At 42.1% G+C, this 20920-nt stretch overlaps 1 protein-coding gene across 11 annotated transcripts in view; it reads left to right on the forward strand.

The window, feature by feature from the left end:
• LOC143842570 (uncharacterized) overlaps positions 1–20920 on the forward strand; it is a 108167-nt gene that overhangs the window by 29640 nt on the left and 57607 nt on the right. For all 11 annotated transcript variants that reach the window (XM_077347832.1, XM_077347848.1, XM_077347826.1 and 8 more), the window contains 3 exons: positions 13682–13768; positions 16546–16684; positions 18810–18904. In XM_077347832.1, the coding sequence (XP_077203947.1) occupies positions 13682–13768; positions 16546–16684; positions 18810–18904 (321 nt within the window). The remainder of the gene's footprint in view (positions 1–13681; positions 13769–16545; positions 16685–18809; positions 18905–20920) is intronic.

Here is a 20920-nt window from a genome sequence, read left to right on the forward strand (position 1 = left end):
ATGATGGAAAGATGGAAAGAAAATATTAAAAACAGAAGTCTCCAATTATTTCCACAGCATAATAGGTATTTGTAGGGCTTATTATGTACACACAAAACTGCATTATACTAAGGTATGCCAGTGGTCTACCCAGCTGTATAATGTCTACTCTGGTAGTACCTTTTCAGAATCTCAGGCAGAAAATGGCATTGAAAATACCTGGGATTGAACCTACACAGAGAGGCTAATCTCTCCCATCAAGCCACCATGCTCCATTACATATTTTTATGTGTTTGTATCCTGCATTTTTTCTCAAGAGGACTCCAAATGGCTTCCATTGTTGTCCTCTTCTCCATTTTCCATTTTATCCATATAACCTGTGAAGGTTATATTCATTAGGCTGAATGTGGATGACTGGCCCAAGATCACCCAGGAAGCTAAATTATTTTGGGTGCCTTAAGCAACTTGGGCACACAAGCCAGCCTCTCTGTGCCTGACCTCCTTGTTATCTGCCTACCCTGTATTAAGTCTTGGTGGGGAAGTACCTATATTCCTCTGCCTCCCTCCACTAGAAGCACAGCAGTGCCCAACCTCGTCTTCTAAAACACAGAAGTTATTCTGCCAGGCTTATAGTTGGTGTCCAAAATATCATCCACCAACAAAAAGCTGGCCTCACTCAGGGAGATGAACAGACTAGTCTCCGATTCCAGACCCCCCCCCCACCCCAGCCTGGGAATTTTTTACTTGGTGGCATTTAGTTAATGTTTTAACTTTTCTATAATGTTTTATGAAAGCTATTACTTGCTCTGAGCAACTGGATGGACAGGCTAAAAATAAAACTTTATTATTTATTAGAAATAAGTCAAGGTGCAGCAGGGGCTGTCCCATAATCTCTTTCCACAGAGGCATGGTGTGGCAGTGTCTGATTTCACTCCCAAACCTCCAACTGCACTAGGACAGGAAGCTACAACTGCCTCCCCTCAAATGCAGCAACCACAGATGAGAGCAGGACTGTCCTCCACCCCCCTGAAGGACTGTGAGGAAAAATAGGCTCTCATTAGGCACCTGCTGAACCAGAGGAGCACCACTCAGGTTTGTTACAGCAGACCAGTTGCCACAGGTACTCACACTGTAGATTGCTGCATTAGCAATTCCCATCAACCAGAAGAGCCATAGGAGTACTGTATGCCCTGCATACCACCCCAAAACACAAAAGGAATAATATACGTATAATATAACACTTTTAGTTGTTATAGTACTTCTTAGCATGTAGGGTTATCTATCCTTACCACTGTTGAACCTTAGCCAGCCCTTGGGAATTGAGTGAAAGACTTGCAACTTATGTTATAACACAAAACAACGTGTAAGCTTTTAGCTTCTTCAGCACTCGGACTGATGTTAAAAATGCTTCCCTATGTTAAAAGTTCCTGTAAGTTGAAATCTAGTGCTCCAGGAGACCATGGTTAAGCGCCTCTCTCCATGATATGTTTTTGCTTGTAAAACATTATGCATTATGAGTTAGCATTCAATAGTGGTATGTCCTATTCCATAGTCTTATTCGACTGCCCATGGCCAAGGAAACCCTTCATCTCCAAACCCTTGACAAAATCATCATTGTCAAGTTGCCTTGTATTTTAGAAAAAACTGTTACTTTTATATTGGTCCCATTATAATGATGAAATTTCTAAAGAAATTGCTCACTTTTCAGGAACATGGGACAGGTGTCATGGGAAACAGTGGTCACAAAAGGACATATGGCATGTTAAAAGTGCTACATATGGCTCCTGAACTACTGAATGAGTATCACTGGGCTAATAAATATGATGACTTTTTTGCAGTCAAATTGCTCTAGTTTTATTCTTAAACATTATGAGATCTTATACCATGAATAAAACTTGGTTGGCTTTAAAGGTGCTACTGGACTCATTTAAAGGTGCTACTGGACTCATTTAAAGGTGCTACTGGACTCACTTATTTAATCAAAAATCTACATGACCCAAAAATGCAATACATATTCCATGTAACAATAACAGTTCAGTAGCAGCTTAAAGGTTTTGATTTTTGTACTCAACAAGTCAGCTCTGTATTAAGCATAACTGTACATTCTAAAGCTATGTTTATTTAATTTATTTATTACGTTAATATACTGCCCTTCCCTAAGGCTCAGGGCAGTTTACATGGAATGAAAACAAGTACAGTCCACCAAACTCAGTGACTATATCGAATGAAAGGCAGCAATAATAATATAACAGTAAAGAAAATAACATTTGAACAAACTAAAAGATCTAACAGACCCATAGTTAGACAGGTCAGTCTTACAGGTTCAAGGGAAGGAGGTTTGAGGGAAGCATCCAGGATCACACCCAGGTTCCTGGTGGGGCAAGCCACTGATAGCTGCACCCCATCCAGATTGGACAGGTGTGCTTCCTGCCTAGCCATAGGACCTCCATCTTTGAAGGGTTGAACTTTAGATGACTCTGTTTGAACCACCTCACCACTGCTTCCAAGCAGCTGGCTAATGCTTCTGGGGGAAATCAGGGTCGCCATCCATTAGGAGGAAGAGCTGGGTGTCATCCACATATTGGTGACATCCCAGCCTGAACTTCTGTACCAGCTGAGCAACAGAGCGTATGAAGATGTTAAACAGGATTGAAGAGAGGACTACTCCCTATGGGACTCTGCATGTATGTCGGTGGCAGCTTGAAGATCCCTCTCCTATTGCTACCCTCTGAGACCCCGGAGAAAGGAGATCAGCCATTGAAGGGCTGTTCCCCATATTCTGGTTTCAGCGAGGTGGTGAGCTTAGAAGCTCATGGTTGACTGTGTCAAACACTGCTGACAGATTTAATAGTACAAGCAGTACCAACCCGCCTCGGTCCAACTGGTGACAGAGGTCATTCATCAGGGTGACTAGCTCTGTTTCTACCCCATGGCCAGGCTGGAAACCTGATTGGAATGGGTCTAAAACTGAAGATTCTTCCAGGAATGCTGATATTTGGTCCGCAACAGCCCTTTCAACCATTTTTCTCAGGAATGCTAAGTGGGAAAGGGTTGGTAGTTGTCGGGCTCTTGCGAACTAGAGATATTTTTCCAGCAGCGGGTGTACTACTGCCTCTTTCAATCCCTCCAAAAATTCGCCCGTTTTAAGGGAGAGGTTGATTATTTCCTGGAAGGGACCCCTTATTCTTATTTCTGGTGTTTTTAGTAGCCGTGATGGACAGGGTTTTATCCAGCACCACACAAATGCTGCATCTGGCCCAAACCTACAGCAACAACTTGACTATAGGGTTGTCAGCTGGGTTGGGAAATGCCTGGAGACTTTGGGGGTGGGCAGGATTTGGGGTGGGGGGGGGGAACTCAGCGGAGTATTATGCTATGGAGTTCACTATCCAAAGCAACCATTTTCTCCAGGGGAACTGATCTCTTTAGTCTGGAGATAAGCTGTAATTCCAGAAAATCCCCAGACCCAGTCTGCTGACTGGCATTCCTACTTGGCTGAGACAAGTCCTATATCACTGGCAGCTGTAGCAGCTGGGCCAATGGTGTTGCAAACTGTAGGTGTGGTAGTAGAATTTGGTAGCCAGTTAGGCCAGTCACATCATCATACCCTGCCTGGGAAAGGGAGCAGCCCTGGAAGTAGGTGCAGCTGAGGATACTACTGGTTAGGTAGAAGAGAGGAGCAAGCCAAGTGGAAGGGCGGCCTATTTAAGGATGATCTGCAGTCTACCAGGGAGAATGAAGTATCTATGCTCAAGCAGTGTGGAAGAGCAGAGGATGCAGAATGACAGAACAGCAAGATGGTACAATCCCCCTCCCCTGAGGCCTTGCAGGTCCTCCACTACAGGGAAGGTCATGGCAGATCAAGGTGGCTTTGCCCAGAGGGAGCATCACATGCTGCTACTTTTTACTACCAACTGCCTTTTCAAATCTATTTTCACAGATGGAAACACAGTGTCAAATATGACCATAAAACAGAGCTAAGCTGTGATGAACTAATAAGGAAATGTAGGGAAATGCTCCCCCTTCAAGGATCGCTGCCTTGTTGTGGCAAGGGGGCTTGCGTAGCTCAGTGAAGCTATGAGCTATGCCGTGCAGGGCCACCCAAGACGGACAGGTCATAGCTGAGAGCTCTGACAAAAGGTGATCCACTGGAGAAGGCAATGGCAAACCACTCCAGTATCTTTGCCATGAAAACTCTATGGACAGTTCCAATAGGCATAACGATATGACGCCGGAAGATGAGCCCCTCAGGTCGGAAGGTGTCCAATATGCTACTGGGGATGAGCAGACGGCTAGTACGAGTAGCGCCAGAATGAATGAAGCGGCTGGGCCAAAGCCGAAAGGACGCTCAGTTGTGGAAGTAACTGGTGGCGAAAAGACAGTCCGATGCTGTAAAGATTTTTATTCCATAGGAACCTGGAACGTCAGATCCATGAATCAAGGCAAGCTGGACGTGGTTAAACAAGAAATGAGAAGACTGAACATCGACATTTTAGGAATCAGTGAACTAAAATGGACAGGAATGGGTGAATTTAATTCAGATGACCATCAGATATACTACTGTGGACAAGAATCTCGCAGAAGAAATGGAGTAGCCTTCATAATCAATAAGAGAGTAGGAAAAGCAGTCTTGGGATACAATCCCCAAAATGACAGGATGATCTCAGTTCGAATCCAAGGCAAACCATTCAACATCACAGTGATCCAGGTCTATGCGCCAACCACTGCTGCTGAAGAGGATGAAGTTGATCAGTTCTATGAAGCCCTACAACACCTTCTAGAAGCAACGCCCAAAAATGATGTGCTTATCATCATGGGGGATTGGAATGCTAAAGTAGGAAGCCAAAAGATAACTGGGATAACAGGCAAGTTTGGCCTTGGAGTACAAAATGAAGCAGGGCACAGGCTGGTAGAATTTTGTCAAGAGAATACAATGGTCATAGCAAACACTCTTTTCCAACAACCCAAGAGACGACTCTACACATGGACATCACCAGACGGTCAACACAGAAATCAGATTGACTATGTACTCTGCAGCCAAAGATGGAAAAGTTCTATACAGGCAATAAAAACAAGACCAGGAGCTGATTGTGGTTCAGATCATGAGCTTCTTGTTGCAAAATTTAGGCTTAAATTGAAGAAAGTAGGGAAAAGCACTAGGCCACTCAGGTACGAACTAAATCATATCCCCGACGAATATACAGTAGAGGTGACAAATAGATTTAAGGAATTAGATCTGATAGACAGAGTGCCTGAAGAACTATGGACGGAGGTTCGCAACATTGTACAAGAGGTAGCAACTAAAACCATCCCAAAGAAAAAGAAATGCAAGAAATCAAAATGGCTGTCTGAGGAAGCTTTACAAATAGCTAAGGAGAGAAGGGAAGTGAAAGGCAAGGGAGAAAGAGAAAGATACACCCAATTGAATGCAGAATTCCAGAGAAAAGCTAGAAGAGATAAGAATGCCTTCTTAAATGAACAGTGCAAACAAATAGAAGAAAACAATAGAATGGGGAGGACCAGAGATCTTTTCAAGAAAATTAGAGATATGAAGAGAACATTTCATGCAAAGATGGGTATGATAAGGGACCAAAATGGTAGGGACCTCACAGAAGCAGAAGAGATTAAGCAAAGGTGGCAAAATTATACAGAAGAACTATACAAGAGCGAGCTTAACATCCCTGATGACCACAGTGGGGTAGTTACTGACCTGGAGCCAGACATCCTGGAATGTGAAGTCAAATGGGCCTTAGGAAGTCTGAGCAACAATAAAGCTAGTGGTGGTGACAGCATTCCAGTTGAACTATTCAAAATCTTAAAGGACGATGCAGTAAAAGTGCTACACTCAATATGCCAGCAAATTTGGAAAACTCAGCAATGGCCACAGGATTGGAAAAGGTCAGTTTACATTCCAATCCCAAAGAAGGGCAATGCCAAAGAATGTTCAAACTACCGCACCATTGCACTCATTTCTCATGCTAGCAAAGTTATGCTCAAAATCCTACAAGCTAGGCTCCAGCAATATGTGGACCGAGAACTTCCAGAAGTACAGGCAGGATTTCGAAGAGGTAGAGGAACTAGAGATCAAATTGCCAACATACGCTGGATCATGGAAAAAGCTAGGGAGTTCCAGAAGAACATCTACTTCTGCTTCATTGACTATGCTAAAGCCTTTGATTGTGTGGAGCACAACAAATTGTGGCAAGTTCTTAAAGAGATGGGAATACCAGAGCATCTTATTTGTCTCTTGAGAAATTTATATGCAGGTCAAGAAGCAACAGTGAGAACTGAACATGGAATCACGGATTGGTTCAAAATTGAGAAAGGAGTTCGGCAAGGCTGTATACTGTCGCCTTGCCTATTTAACTTGTATGCGGAGCACATCATGAGAAAGGTGGGACTAGAGGAGTCACAAATTGGGATCAAGATTGCAGGGAGAAATATCAACAACCTTAGATATGCAGATGATACCACTCTAATGGCAGAAAGTGAAGAGGAACTAAAGAGCCTGTTGATGCGGGTGAAGGAGGAGAGTGCAAAAGTTGGCTTGAAACTCAACATCAAGAAAACAAAGATCATGGCAGCCGGCCCTCTCAATTCCTGGCAAATAGATGGGGAAGAAATGGAGGTAGTGACAGATTTTATTTTCCTGGGCTCCAAGATCACTGCAGATGGGGACTGCAGCCAAGAAATTAAAAGACGCTTGCTCCTGGGGAAGAAAGCTATGGCAAATCTAGACAGCATCCTAAAAAGCAGAGACATCACCCTGCCAACAAAAGTGCGTTTAGTCAAGGCTATGGTATTCCCAGTTGCAATGTATGGCTGCGAAAGTTGGACCGTAAGGAAGGCCGAGCGTCAAAGAATTGAGGCTTTTGAACTCTGGTGCTGGAGAAGACTCTTGCGAGTCCCTTGGACTGCAAGGCGAACAAACCGGTCAGTCCTAGAGGAGATCAGCCCTGACTGCTCTTTAGAAGGCCAGATCCTGAAGATGAAACTCAAATACTTTGGCCACCTCATGAGAAGGAAGGACTCCCTGGAGAAGAGCCTAATGCTGGGAGTGATCGAGGGCAAAAGAAGAAGGGGACGACAGAGAATGAGGTGGATGGATGGAGTCACTGAAGCAGTAGGTGCAAACTTAAAAGGACTCCAGGGAATGGTAGAGGACAGGAAGGCCTGGAGGATCATTGTCCATGGGGTCGCGATGGGTCGGACACGACTTCGCACATAACAACAAAAGGGAAATGCTGTCCTCTTACCATCTGAATTTCAATAAGAATAAACCCTTATTGTACAAAAATAAAGGCTTTTACATGAAATTATTTTAGCTTTTTCCATACTTTAAAAGAAATGGGTGTGGCACACAGCATCTGTCTTTTTTTGCTGTGTAATCTGTATTCCAGACAAGAGGCTACATTTAGCACAGGATACGGAGAAATGAATGGGTGTGAAAACTGATCAACAAAGAAAAATGACAGGAAGACAGTTGATTTATTTAAAACTAGGGGAGCCCAAAGCCCAAGAATACAACGGGTGCTAGAGCTTGACAGTGGGAAGAGGAAGGGGAGGAGTTGAATGTGTGTGTTGTGTGGGAGGTTGTGGTTGCGTGGCGGCAAATAAGGGCATGGGTGTGGACATATGGGTGTCATTAACCTGTGGTTTGGAATGTTCATTGAGTATGGGAGAGAAGTGACCTCTGGGAATTGTGGCATAGTGGTTACAGATGAGCTTTCTAGAACGATCTCTTCAAATATATGAGAAGGAAAATCAGACTGGAGACTCTTCTTAGGGGAAGATTACATGGCAATCAATTCCCCCCAGTTCTGCATCATTTCCCTTCTTGTGTGAATTAGGCCACAGACGTTGAAATGCCCCTCTGCCCTAATACACATGGGGTGGTCACAGTACACAGGTGTCCACCCTGTTCCTTCTTTTCCATTTTTTCACTGTTGATAAAATGTTATGTGCCCACATGCTTCTTTCATGGTTGCTCCTTAGAAGAAGAACGGATTTTTGTACCCTGTTGTTTACTACCCAAAGGAGTTTCAAAGCAGTTTACAAACACCTTTTCCATTCGTCTCCCCACAATAGTCAACCTGTGAGTTATGTGGGGCTGTGAGAGGTCTGAGAGAACTGGGAATGGACCGCAGTGACCCAGCAGGCCTCAGGTGTCTCAAAGCATTTTCCAATCGTCTTCCCTTCCTCTCCCCATAGCAGACTCCTGATGAGGGAGGTGGGGTAGAGAGCCTCACAGGGAAGCTGTGCACAGTAGTCTTGACCATAAAGGTAAAGGTATCCCCTGTGCAAGCTCACCTGCAGAGTATAAAGATCAGCTCCCCAGGCAGAAGGGGCTACTTTGGACAGGGTTGTGGTAGAGAAGAAATATTTAATGCCTCCCACACAGGTTGTTGTTGAATTGAAAGACTTGGGGCCTACTGCACAGGGTTGTTGTGCCGATGAAACAGGAGACAAAAGAACGCTGTGCAGTGGCCTCAAATCTGCGGATAGTTGCAAAGAAGAAAAAAACATGGCTTGGCTGTGTCTAACCCCCGGCCAGAGCAGTATTTTAAGTGAGAAGGGGCTTTTCTTTGGCCTCCCTGTCAGGCAACTGTTTGGCAGAAGGGGAAAGTTCCCCACCCTCAAAAGGAAGGCCCTCAGTCTCCCCTGCATTGCTCTCTGAAGGAAAATGCCTCAATCAGGGGCTGTCAGAGGTTCCTTCGCAATAGGCCTGAAGGGAGGGGGAGGGAGCGCAGTCTCCAGTCTCCTGCCAGCTCTGTCAGGGTTCTGAGGCAATTTGCAGTTGGACATGACAATTAGGACAGCCTTGGGGCGAAAAGGGCTGGCGCAGCCTCTGTTCTCATTTCCCTTGGCAGCCCTGTTGACCTCTTCTCCCTGTGGTGGTCAGGAGCAGACTGACAGCCATGTCTCCAGATTGCCCTGGAACTCTGGTCTGTCCTGGTGAACGCCTTCTGATTGGCCCCTCCACTTGTCAGTCCGGGGCCAAGGGGCCAATCCGGGAGTTTTGATCACGGACACAGCCCACCCCAACACCCCTTCCTGTTTTATTAAGAGGGAACAGATGTAGTGTTGGAGGAAAGTCTTATAAGTACCATGGACAGTGAAAAACAAGTGGGGTCTAGACCAAATCAAACTTGAATTCTCCATAGAAGCTAAAATGATTAAACTGACACTATCACATTTTGGTTGCATTATGAAAAGACACAAGTCACTGGTTTATGCTAGGAAAAGTTGATGGTAGCAGGAGAAAAAGGAAGACCCAGCATGAGATGGAATGCTTCAAGTATGCGTCAAACATGAGATGGATTGACATGGCTCTCAGTTTGCAAGAGCTGAGAGAAGCTGTTAATGATAGGAGGTTTTGGAGGACATTCATTCATAGGGTTGCCATAAGTTGGAAACAATTTGACAGCACTACATATGCACACATATACACACACTTCAGATCAGTATAGTGCTAATAATAAATTAGCCATAAAAGCCTTTATTTTTGTTCACTGAATACAACAATAAGAAAACATTGCTTCACCGTTTTGCAGAAACCTGCTAACACAAAGCAGAGAGTCCAAAAACATTTTAAAAGATCTTGATTCATTTAATGTGTGATCCAATTTGCCTGTTGTTATTCTTTGCTATCCTAGAATGCTTTCTTGGGAGTAAAGGTAAAGGTAAAGGTAAAGGTATCCCCTGTGCAAGCACCGAGTCATGTCTGACCCTTGGAGTGACGCCCTCTAGAGTTTTCATGGCAGACTCAATACGGGGTGGTTTGCCAGTGCCTTCCCCAGTCATTTCCGTTTACCCCCCAGCAGCAAGCTGGGTACTCATTTTACCGACCTCGGAAGGACGGAAGGCTGAGTCAACCTTGAGCCGGCTGCTGGGATTGAACTCCCAGCCTCATGGGCAAAGCTTTCAGACAGCTGCCTTACCACTCTGCGCCACAAGAGGCTCCTGCACCACAAGAGGCTCATTCTTGGGAGTAAGCCCCATCAAATAAAATGGGACTGGAGTAAACTATCTTTAGCTGATTTTTTCGAGAACCATGTATGTGTATTGAATTAGATTTTAAGAAATTAATCAAAGCTGAATTATCTTGCATAAGCTGCTATTGAGATGAGAAAGTTTAACTATGCTTGGTTCAAATTCCCTTTTGGCCATAAAGCTTTGTGGGTGTCTAACCTACCCCACAAGGTTGTTGTGAGAAGAAAATGGGGAAGGGAAAAAGTGTATGTTTCTCTCAGCTTCTTGAAGAAAGAATGAAGTAAGAGTGGATGTAAAGTCAGTTATGAGATAAAATCTCTAGATCAGGGGTCCCCAACCTTTTGGCATATGGAGGCCGCATTAGCATGTCCAGTGCCTAAAGAGGGCCAACATCTTAAACCAAAATGTAAAAAAATTATTAACCTACTTATTTAGATCAAAAGTAAACATTCAAAGATAAATGAAGAAATATTAACTAATGCAGTCCATTTTGGAACAATATTTTACTGTGGAATCTTTTTATTTATCTAACCATGCTTACCTAGTCAGTGTGATTTTTGTGGCTGTTGAAGTCAAGGTTTGTGACAGACACTCTTAAAATATGTAAATATCATGTAAACGTTCATATGTAAGCCTTGACCTACACTTCGATTTCACAATTTTCAACTTGGAAAAGGTTTGTTCACAGATGTATGTGGTTCCAAAGACTGTGAACATGCCTGCAGCAAATTTCTTAATGTTGATAGATATAGCAGGAAGAACAGAACAGAAATCTGTTTTCTTTGTAAAGGTCTCTGAAATGATCACTGACTTGCAAATCAATTAGTTCCATCTGAAAAATTTACTTGCATCTTCTGGTGCTACTTCAAATAGATTCTGAAACATTCTTATTTCCTTTCCAAGCTTATGGCAATAAGTGAATTTGTTCTTAAATTCCACCTGCAATAGGTTCAGTGCTTTGATGTGTATTTCAACATTGAATTGTAAATTCCCATCCTTCTTAAATTTTAGTCCATTGCATCATGAGAAGTTACCTTCACTAACTCGCTTCACTAACTTGCTTCAAAAGCTTTCAATTCTGAATACATGTCACATACAAGCTTTCCTTTCCCCTGCAACCTTAGATTCAATGTGTTCGATGTGTTCAAATAAAAAATCCACTCACGATCTAAAAGTGCTTCTTGACCTTTTCCTTTCTTCTTAAGAAAGACATCGATTTTATGATGAAGACTGAAAAAACATTTGAGGTTTTTGTCTCTGCTAAGCCACCTGACTTCTGCAGGGTACAATACATCTCCATATTCTGCATCTATCTCTGAGAGAAAACTTTTAAACTGATGATGAGCAAGGCCATAATGCCTGATGTAATTAATGCTGGATACAACAATACACATCACACTTTCCCAATGAAATATCTTACTACACAAGGCTTGCTGATGGATGATGCAGTGAGATCGCATGGGAAGTGTACCGTTTAATTTAAATATCTCTTTATTGATTTTTGCAACTACACCAGTTTTACTTCACACCACATTTCTTGCACAATCAGTTGTGATGCTTTTAAATTTATCCCAGTTCAGACCAAGATTTTCTGCAGATTTATCCACCTTCAAGAATATGTTTTCTGCAGTTGTGGTGCCTTTCAAACTCTGCAGTGCACACAACTCTTCTGTAATTCTGAAGTTGGAATCTATCTCCCTGATAAGAATTGAGCAGTGTCTGTAATGTCATTGTTCTTATCTAATGCCAAAGGAAAAAAAATCAAAACTTTTTACCTTGGCAACCAGTGACAAATGCAGCTCTCCTCCTAGTTCTTCAACATACCCGGTGATTGTAGAAGCAGAAAAACTGACACAGCTAACACAAGATACTTTGTTAGGGCACATTTCCTCCGTTACTTTAATCATGCACTTTTTAACAGAGAATGGTCTACCACTCTCAACAATACATTTAGCAACATGATAGCTGGCCCTCACAGTAGACAGGTTCTCTTCAACATGCTTTCTAAAACTATTCTGCTGCAAAAGCATAGTTTTTTAAAGAGAGTTGATCTTGTTCACTGATACCTCTCCTTGATATATTGAGTAGCTCTTGTGACAGGATTCAAAGTGCCTTTTAATATTATTATTTATTATATTTGTATACCGCCTTTCCCTGAGGCTCATATTGTACTCCTTTAAACATAGTAAAGGTAAAAGTATCCCCTGTGCAAGCACCGAGTCATGTCTGACCCTTGGGGTGACGCCCTCTAGCGTTTTCATGGCAGACTCAATACGGGGTGGTTTGCCAGTGCCTTCCCCAGTCATTACCGTTTACCCCCCAGCAGCAAGCTGGGTACTCATTTTACCGACCTCGGAAGGATGGAAGGCTGAGTCAACCTTGAGCCGGCTGCTGGGATCGAACTCCCAACCTCATGGGCAGACAGCTCCAGACAGCATATCGCTGCCTTACCACTCTGCGCCACAAGAGGCTCTTAAACATAGGTTAGTATAAAAGAGGGAAATATGATTCATCTCAATATATTCATGTGAGGCTTAATATATTCATGTGAAGCCAGGCCAACCAAGTCAACATCTGCAGGGCCCTGCCCCCTCCCCCCCAGAAGCCCACTAAGATTCCTGGACCTGTTTGGATTACTATTGCTATGTTATATTGTAATACTGTTATACTGTTATGTTATACTGTTACCCAGTTGATAATTACCAGTTAATAATATGAATGTTATAATTATTATATGTATGGTTCCATGTATAGTTTTAGTTGTTGTTATATGTAAACTGCCCTGAGCCTTCGAGGAGGGCTATATATATATATATATATATATATATATATATATATATATATATATATATATATATATATATATATATATATATATATATATATATATATATATATATATATATATATATATATATATATATATATATATATATATATATATATATATATATATATATATATATATATATATATATATAAATAAATAAATTTCAAAGTCAGGACATATGAGAATGGCAAAATATTTTCAAATGGTAGATTTATAGATAAAAGGTCTGTTTTTTTCCTTGAAAATTATTTGGAAGGTAGCTCAGAGGGTTGTTGAATTCTCATGTACTTAAGAGTAAGTAGCGTTAAAAGCACACTCCAGAGTTTATATGCTTCGAACTAGGCTGTAAAGCAGATAATTCTGTTGCTGATTGTGAATGAAATCATATTTCTTTCAATTCCTTTTTTTTCTTTATAAAACTGCTACATTGCATCTAATGGTAAAAGATCACTTTTACTTAGAAGAAAATGGACACAAGAAAAGCATCACCACAATTTAATGTCTTTTTTCCTCAAACGTATTTTCCTTTGGGCAGACAGTAATTGTGACCTCTAATGACACAAACTTGAAGGGAAGCAGGGGGAAAAACTACAAACAAGTTTATAAGCCTATCAACAGGAATATGTGGCTTCAAATTGCTGAGTAAATGGAACAGCCTGCTTCCTAAACTGGAGTTTGTGAGTGTTATGTCAAAGAGTTTGGGGTGGGGCAGAACCTGCAGGGGGTATAAGAAGACCTGCTGAGTCCTAATTGGTGCCCAGTGTTGTTAATGGCTTCCTGTGGCTGAATGTTTACATGTCATTTGTTTTGAGCTTTGTTTCCCAGCTACCAAAGGAGGAGGGAAAAGACTGACCAAAATTTTCTTTTCTTTTTCAAAAGTATATCCCCAGACATAAAGTGCCCTTCTGCAAACTGTCTCATGATGTCCAATATCTTGAAAGCATCCCAAAATCAAGTAGTTACCTGGTAAGATGAAAAGTCTATATTTGCTTTTGTTGTTGTGAATGTGAATTATTTTAGAAGAAGATGTAAAAATGATACTAGATCATTTTTGGGAAAGAGATAGTAAGCCTTTCCCCAAATCATCCAAAATTAAGAAGAAAAGTGAGGTATATACAAAGTGATGTCTATAGCCATGGCAATTACAAGCATGCCCCATTTACTAACCTTATATCTAGTAGTCACTGAAAGGCTAACAAGGAGCCACCATAAGAACAGTACATCCTTTATAGATGTGAACCATAGGCTTATGAACCTAATAAAGAGCACTTCTGAATCTGATCCTCACAGAGTATCTAGAAGTGCCTTCAGTTTTCGACAGTTGAAAGAAATATCCATATTGAAGCCCTGAGCATTAGAGATCCCAGTTTACTGGGGCCACAAGTATGATATGGGTTTACATTAATTTCCTTTCCCCTATGTTTTCTACTGTTATGGGTGCTAGAGTTATTTGGTACAAAGGGTATATATAACATCTAGCAATTTCAATCAATGTCACCTTTAGTCTCCCCACTTGATTCCACAATTGCCTACAAGATGACTCTTGGACTGGTACTTGCTAAGTCATAAGAAAACAATGTTTTACTAATTTTAAACTAGGCACTGCCAAGTTATGTTATAGCAGAACTATAGAGTAACCAGTAGCTTTGGTAAGTGTCCTTGGTTTTATGCAGATCTTAGTTGTTTGCTGACTTTATAGAGGGTTGTTTTTTAAAAAATTACAAATAGTCCCTAAATAGCTACTCACAGCCCTTTGTGAAAATGCAACTTATCTTCAGGAACTAGCCCGTAATCTACATATCTTTAAGGTCCTTCTCAAATGCAGATTTGTTTTACTTTTCAAGACTAATTTATCCAATGTAATAGGAAAATTCAATGTAACAGAAAAATGGAAAAATAAGACCCAATATGAGATGAATTTATTCTATAAAGGAAGCCATGGTCTTTAGTTTTCAAGATCTGATCAAGGTTGTTAATGATAGGACATTTTGGAGGACATTCATTTATGGGGTCACTGTAAATGACTTGACAACACTTAACATACACATAATGGGAAAAAGCTTAAATGATCAGGAAGAAATTACTTTCTATTAAAAGTATTCTTGGTAATCCTGCTGTATATTTGGGATTTTTTTACTGCATTTGTTTCATTTGGTGTGCTCTGCAAGAAGTCTATTTCTCATTAAAATATTCATATTCTCCTCTTTCACAAAGTTCTTGTGATTGTGGAATGTTATAGCTACAACAGATGCCTTGTTATTTCAAAGTAAAAGATGTTTCTTTCCAGCATAAGCTTTTGTGGATTGGAGCTCACTTCTTCAGATGCAATAATCTGTATTATGCTGCCATTTTATATGGAAAGTAAATTTAAAATGCCATGGGGTCTATAAAATTCAGGAAGTATAGAATGAAATATAATTATGTAAAATTAAATACAGAGCAACATACAGAGACTGTTCACTAGTTAAGCTAAGCTAGTTAACTGCTGTAATGGGATGGGTTTTGCTAAGACAATTAACACAGTGAGATGAATATCCCAATTCTAGGTGGGGAGGAGAGACAACATGAAACTTGAATGTATGGAGACTTTCAAGTCAGCAACACAGTAAAAATTACCTATAAGATCAAAGATTTTGAGCTTTTATGTATATGCACACTTCCTCAGACAACATGCATGCACATGAAAGCTCAAACCTTGAATAAAACTTTTTTGGTCTTAAAGGTGTCTTTGGACTCACATTTTGTTCTGCTACTTTAGACCAACACAGCTCCCACCTTTGACTTTGGGAAGTGCCCCCCCCAGCAGCTGGGCCGCTTACCTGGGGCCCTGCAAGTGGAGTGGCGGAGTCACAGTCCTTTTTTATATAGCATTTTTGTCATAAACTGCAAAAAATGATATTCTTAGGAGGAAACACTGGTTTTTCAAATATAATTTCAACATTATGTTTCATTTCTTCTTTTATATAATGTCTCTGATCAACATGTATCCATTGTAGAAGAAAAAGGGTTGGTCCTTATATGCCGCTTTTCTCTACCCAAAGGAGTCTCAAAGTGGCTAACATTCACCTTCCCTTTCCTCTCCCCACAACAGACACCCTGCGGGGTGGGTGAGGCTGAGAGAGCCCTGATATCACTGCTCGGACAGAACAGCTTTATCAGTGCTGTGATGAGCCCAAGGTCACCCAGCTGGCTGCATGTGGGGGAGTGCAGAATCGAACCCGGCTTGCCAGATTAGAAGTCCGCATTCCTAACCACTACACCAAGCTGGCTCTTGAATACCCCCCACAATGGCACCCACTGACAGGTTTTCTGGTGCCTGCCAAGTACTTTTAGGAAGTGATCAGGGCCAGGTAGGGCTTTTACCCAGCAAGGCATTGGGTTGACTATTGGAGATTTGACTGGCTGTGCAGGTTGTTTTTTAATGTTGCCTTGGCAGCAGCTGTATCACAAAACAAGGATTTGCATCATGTTACTGAAGTTAGGCTGTGGCCATCATTCTGTGGCTGGCTCTGCCTCCTGTGGCAGCTGTTTTGTTGCTGTGTGAGAATGTGCCCGCAGGCTTAAAATGTTTGGGGACTCCTGTCCCTAAGTATCACTACTCCTGAAAGCCTTATCAACAAATTAATAAAAAATGTTGCCCATGTAATTAGTTTCATTGTATTTGGTTTTGATGCTTGTTAACTACTGACACATTTTCCATATGATCTCTCTCTTTCTTCTTCTCTCTCTCTCTCTCTGTCAAGATTATTGGGTTGCAGAATGAATTAACTAAACATGGATTATTAAAGAATCAAGAAGATTATGAAAACTTTTGGAAACTCGCCCAGGAGGGTGTTCATGGTTCAGAGCTGAAAGAAATGCTTCCAGATATAAAAGCAAAAAGCTGAGTTTATTTATGTATTTGGTCACTTTTGTTAGTCATATAGAGCCCATCTTCATGAAGTAATACTGTATATAAATTAGAGGAAGGCAGGTTTATTTAGGTCAATGTAGTGACCTCATGTGCATGCTTGCATTGAACAACTCCTTCCCTGGGCAGTTTCCTTCACAAACTCATTTCTTCAGCTGGGGTTCCAGAGCCTCATCTGCACCAAAATTTTAGGTTTGGAATGCTAGGTGTGTGAGAAGAGAAAATGACATGTAAGAAAAGGGGTAAGATGGCCTCTTCCTTCCTGCTGCCTCTCTTATGGAAGCTGCCCATCCTAATGCTGCTTTACAGTAGAGAAGCAGTGGCTGAGCATTTGGAAATGTCAGTTAGCTCATAAATATGTGTGGCAAAGAATAAGGAGAGCCACCAGTTGACTCAGCAGAGGGCGGGCTAGAGATGGACACGACCACTCCAGCGGTCCGTGCAGAGTGCGTGCTGTGCTTATGCAGTGTGCACAGCATAGAAGAGGCAGGCGGGACGCATGGCACCTATAAAGGTGCAGTGCATGTGGGTCCTGTCCTCTTCGGTCAGCATGCTACAGAGCAGCTTCCTTCTCTCCCACCCTATGTGATGTGTAAATAGCCCTGTGACTGCGTCTGAGGTGGATGTTTCATGGTTAATATTTCATCACAGCTGTGGGTTTCACATGGGAGCCTATTGGCAGGGAGTCTTGTGGGTGATCAGACTCCCTGGGGTTTAGGTCCTTCATACAAGGTGCATGTAAATAACTGTGGCTAACCCGGCTGGGGACCAAGGGCTCATTGCCACGTGGCCTGGGGGAAGCCAAATGAGGTGGGCGTCTAGTGGCTCCCCCACATAGGTCATTTCCCATAGCACAGACTTCAGTAGGCAAGGGGATCTGCTCTCCCAGCTGTGAATGGTGTGGCTCCCCAGGGTGCCCCTGGACTCCATGGGTTTTGGTGCAGTCTGCTGACTGCTAGGTCAGGCTCCTTCTCCCATGCTGTGCCAACCCACTCATGGGGAGGTAATAAAGCTGTAGCTTTGTTTATACCCAACAACTGTGTGTCGCGTCTTATTCCAGCCCAAAATGCCCTCCTGAGAATCAACTTAATAGCAAACAGTACACAATTTTTTGTGAAAGATTTTATTTTCCTGGGTTCCAAGATCAGTGCAGATGGGGACTGCAGCAAAGAAATTAAAAGATGCTTGCTCCTGGGGAGGAAAGCTATGGCAAATCTAGTAAAAGTAAAGGTAAAGGTATCCCCTGTGCAAGCACCGGGTCATGTCTGACCCTTGGGGTGACGCCCTCCAGCATTTTCTTGGCAGACTCAATACGGGGTGGTTTGCCAATGCCTTCCCCAGTCATTGCCATTTACCCCCCAGCAAGCTGGGTACTCATTTTACCGACCTCGGAAGGATGGAAGGCTGAGTCAACCTTGAGCCGGCTGCTGGGATTGAACTCCCAACCTCATGGGCAAAGCTTTCAGGCGGCTGCCTTACCACTCTGCGCCACAAGAGGCAAATCTAGACAGCATCCTAAAAAGCAGAGACATCACCCTGCCAACAAAAGTGCGTTTAGTCAAGGCTATGGTATTCCCAGTTGTAATGTATGGCTGCGAAAGTTGGACCATAAGGAAGGCCGAATGTCAAAGAATTGAGGCTTTTGAACTCTACTGCTGGAGAAGACTCTTGCGTGTCCCTTGGACTGCAAGGCGAACAAACCGGTCAGTCCTAGAGGAGATCAGCCCTGACTGCTCTTTAGAAGGCCAGATCCTGATGAAACTCAAATACTTTGGCCACCTCATGAGAAGGAAGGACTCCCTGGAGAAGAGCCTAATGCTGGGAGCGATCGAGGGCAAAAGAAGAAGGGGACGACAGAGAATGAGGTGGATGGATGGAGTCACTGAAGCAGTAGGTGCAAACTTAAATGGACTCCGGGGAATGGTAGAGGACAGGAAGGCCTGGAGGATCATTGTCCATGGGGTCACGATGGGTTGGACACGACTTCGCACATAACAACAACACACAATTTTTTGTAGTTGATGAAATACTTTATTATTACACAATTTATGCTACATTATCATTATTTGTGTGTATGTGTGTGTTTTAAATTTTCAGTGTTTGCTGTTAAGCCTTCACCTCTCTCTTGTTCAGCAAGAACCAATCTGGTAAAACATCATAAGGGATTTACAAACATCAACAGACTAGAACAGGTAAGCAAATATTATTATTTCCAGTTTCAGGCTTTCACAGTGTTCAGTTTTGATAATGAGCTTTTAAATTGCACCTATTAATTCACTGTGAACTTGCCTCTTTTCTACAACTTAATGTAGTTTGGTGAAGGACAGTTTTGATGAGGATCACTCAAACATGGTGGTTCAAAATAGTTTTTGTATTTCCTGTATGTGTAAACTGAATAAGAAAGCATAATTGATTAGAATGTATACTGTTCTTGAAATGTCTCTTCTAGGGTTGGGTGCTTTGGTGCCCAAAGTGGCCGGTCTCTCCCGGCGCAACGAGCGCCGTGCTGCGGGAGGGGGGAGGCACAGCCATCAGCACACCGGTGGGTGCACACACTCATGTGCCGTGCCTATGTGTGTGTGCTAGCCAGTGCGCTAACACCTGTGCCTCCCCTCCCCCCACGGCACGGCATGGCTGCGCCAGGAGAGACCGGCCGCTTCGAGCGCCAAAGCACACAATTCTAGACTCTCTTCAGCTTTTTGTACTGCATTCATAGTATTCACTGATGATTATTCCAGACTCAAAGTTTACATTAAAGTTATGTGAAAATGATCAGGAAAATAATAAATACTACTTTGATTTAGTCTAGTACCTAAAATAGTGACATATGACCCCGTGTAAATAATAGAATAATTTTGAAAGGAACAATGGCAATTCTTTGCAATCTGTTGAATTCAAGATTTCTCCCAGTGTTTAACTTGTAAAATGAACAGTGGGTGGGGATATTCTGCTCTGAAACCTTTCCCATCTTCTAGATGTTTGTGGAACTAGTTATAGCTTATTGGAAGAACTGTCAGTGTCCATATAGCTTCAAGATTACTCCATGTTTACTGAACAAAGATTGAGTCCAGTAGCAAATTAAAGACCAGCTAAAGTTTCCAGGGTATAGGAATCAGTGGGTGATTCTTGATGCAGAAACAGCAACTAGTCCAGAACGCAGCTGCCAGGGTCCTCACAGCAACACCTCGGAGGTCCCACATTCAGCCCATCCTCCAGCAGCTGCACTGGTTTCCGGATCAGACTTATCACCTTTAAGGCACTCACTACAATTCTGCCCAACCCACTGGGGCTCAGTATGAGTTAATTTAATGTTTTCCACATTTTTCTACAGTTTTGTGTTGCTTGTTGTTATCACTTTATTATTGTTAATTAAGTTATATGTATTGTTTCTATTTTATGTGAACCGTCCTGAGCCTTCGAGGAAGGTGGTATATAAATATAATAAATAAATAATAAATAAATAATATATCCTGCAAGGTTGTTTTTTTAAAAGAAAAGTAGAAAAGGTTACATTAATAATTATTCTCAACATAGAAGAACTTGCCCAAATATTCCATATTATTTCTTAAGTCCTGTCCACCTTTGAAATTTTTTATTGGTCTCTAAGTTTCCACTGCACATGAGTTTCATTCAGTTACTATGGTCAAACTCAGCTATACATCTGAAACTATCTTTTGTTTATTGTTACTTTGCATATTCTGGGCTGAGATGCGGTATTGAAAAGGAGTTTCAGGTAGGGGTCAGAAAAATTTTACAAATTGGGATTTTGTCAATAGATACATCCTTACCCCAATAAGCTGAGCTCAACCTATTCTCAGTATTTCTCCTTGGCTACGAATGGCTTGTCTGCTAGTTTCCCTCCTTTTTCACAGTTTCTCAGACATATCAAAATTGGAAGGCTAAGGAAGGAGGAAGTGTATTTTTTTGCAATTTCCTATGCAGTTTCTTCATTGTAGAGACCTGAAACGTAGGTAGAGAACTTTGGTGGTGAGAAGGGCTATCAAGCTGCAGCTGACTTGTTGCAACTGTGTAGGATTTTCAAGGCTAGAGAGGAACAGAAGTGGTTTGCCATTGTCTGCCTCTATGTAGCACCATGGATTTCTTTGGTAGTGTCCCATCCAAATACTAATTGGGGCTGATCCTGTTTAGTTTCCAAGACCTGATGAGATCAGGCTAGCCTGGGTCAGAACTTTAGTCACTTCGATTTC

The sequence above is a fragment of the Paroedura picta genome, chromosome 1, assembly GCF_049243985.1.
Source record: "Paroedura picta isolate Pp20150507F chromosome 1, Ppicta_v3.0, whole genome shotgun sequence".
Taxonomy (NCBI): Eukaryota; Metazoa; Chordata; class Lepidosauria; order Squamata; family Gekkonidae; genus Paroedura; species Paroedura picta.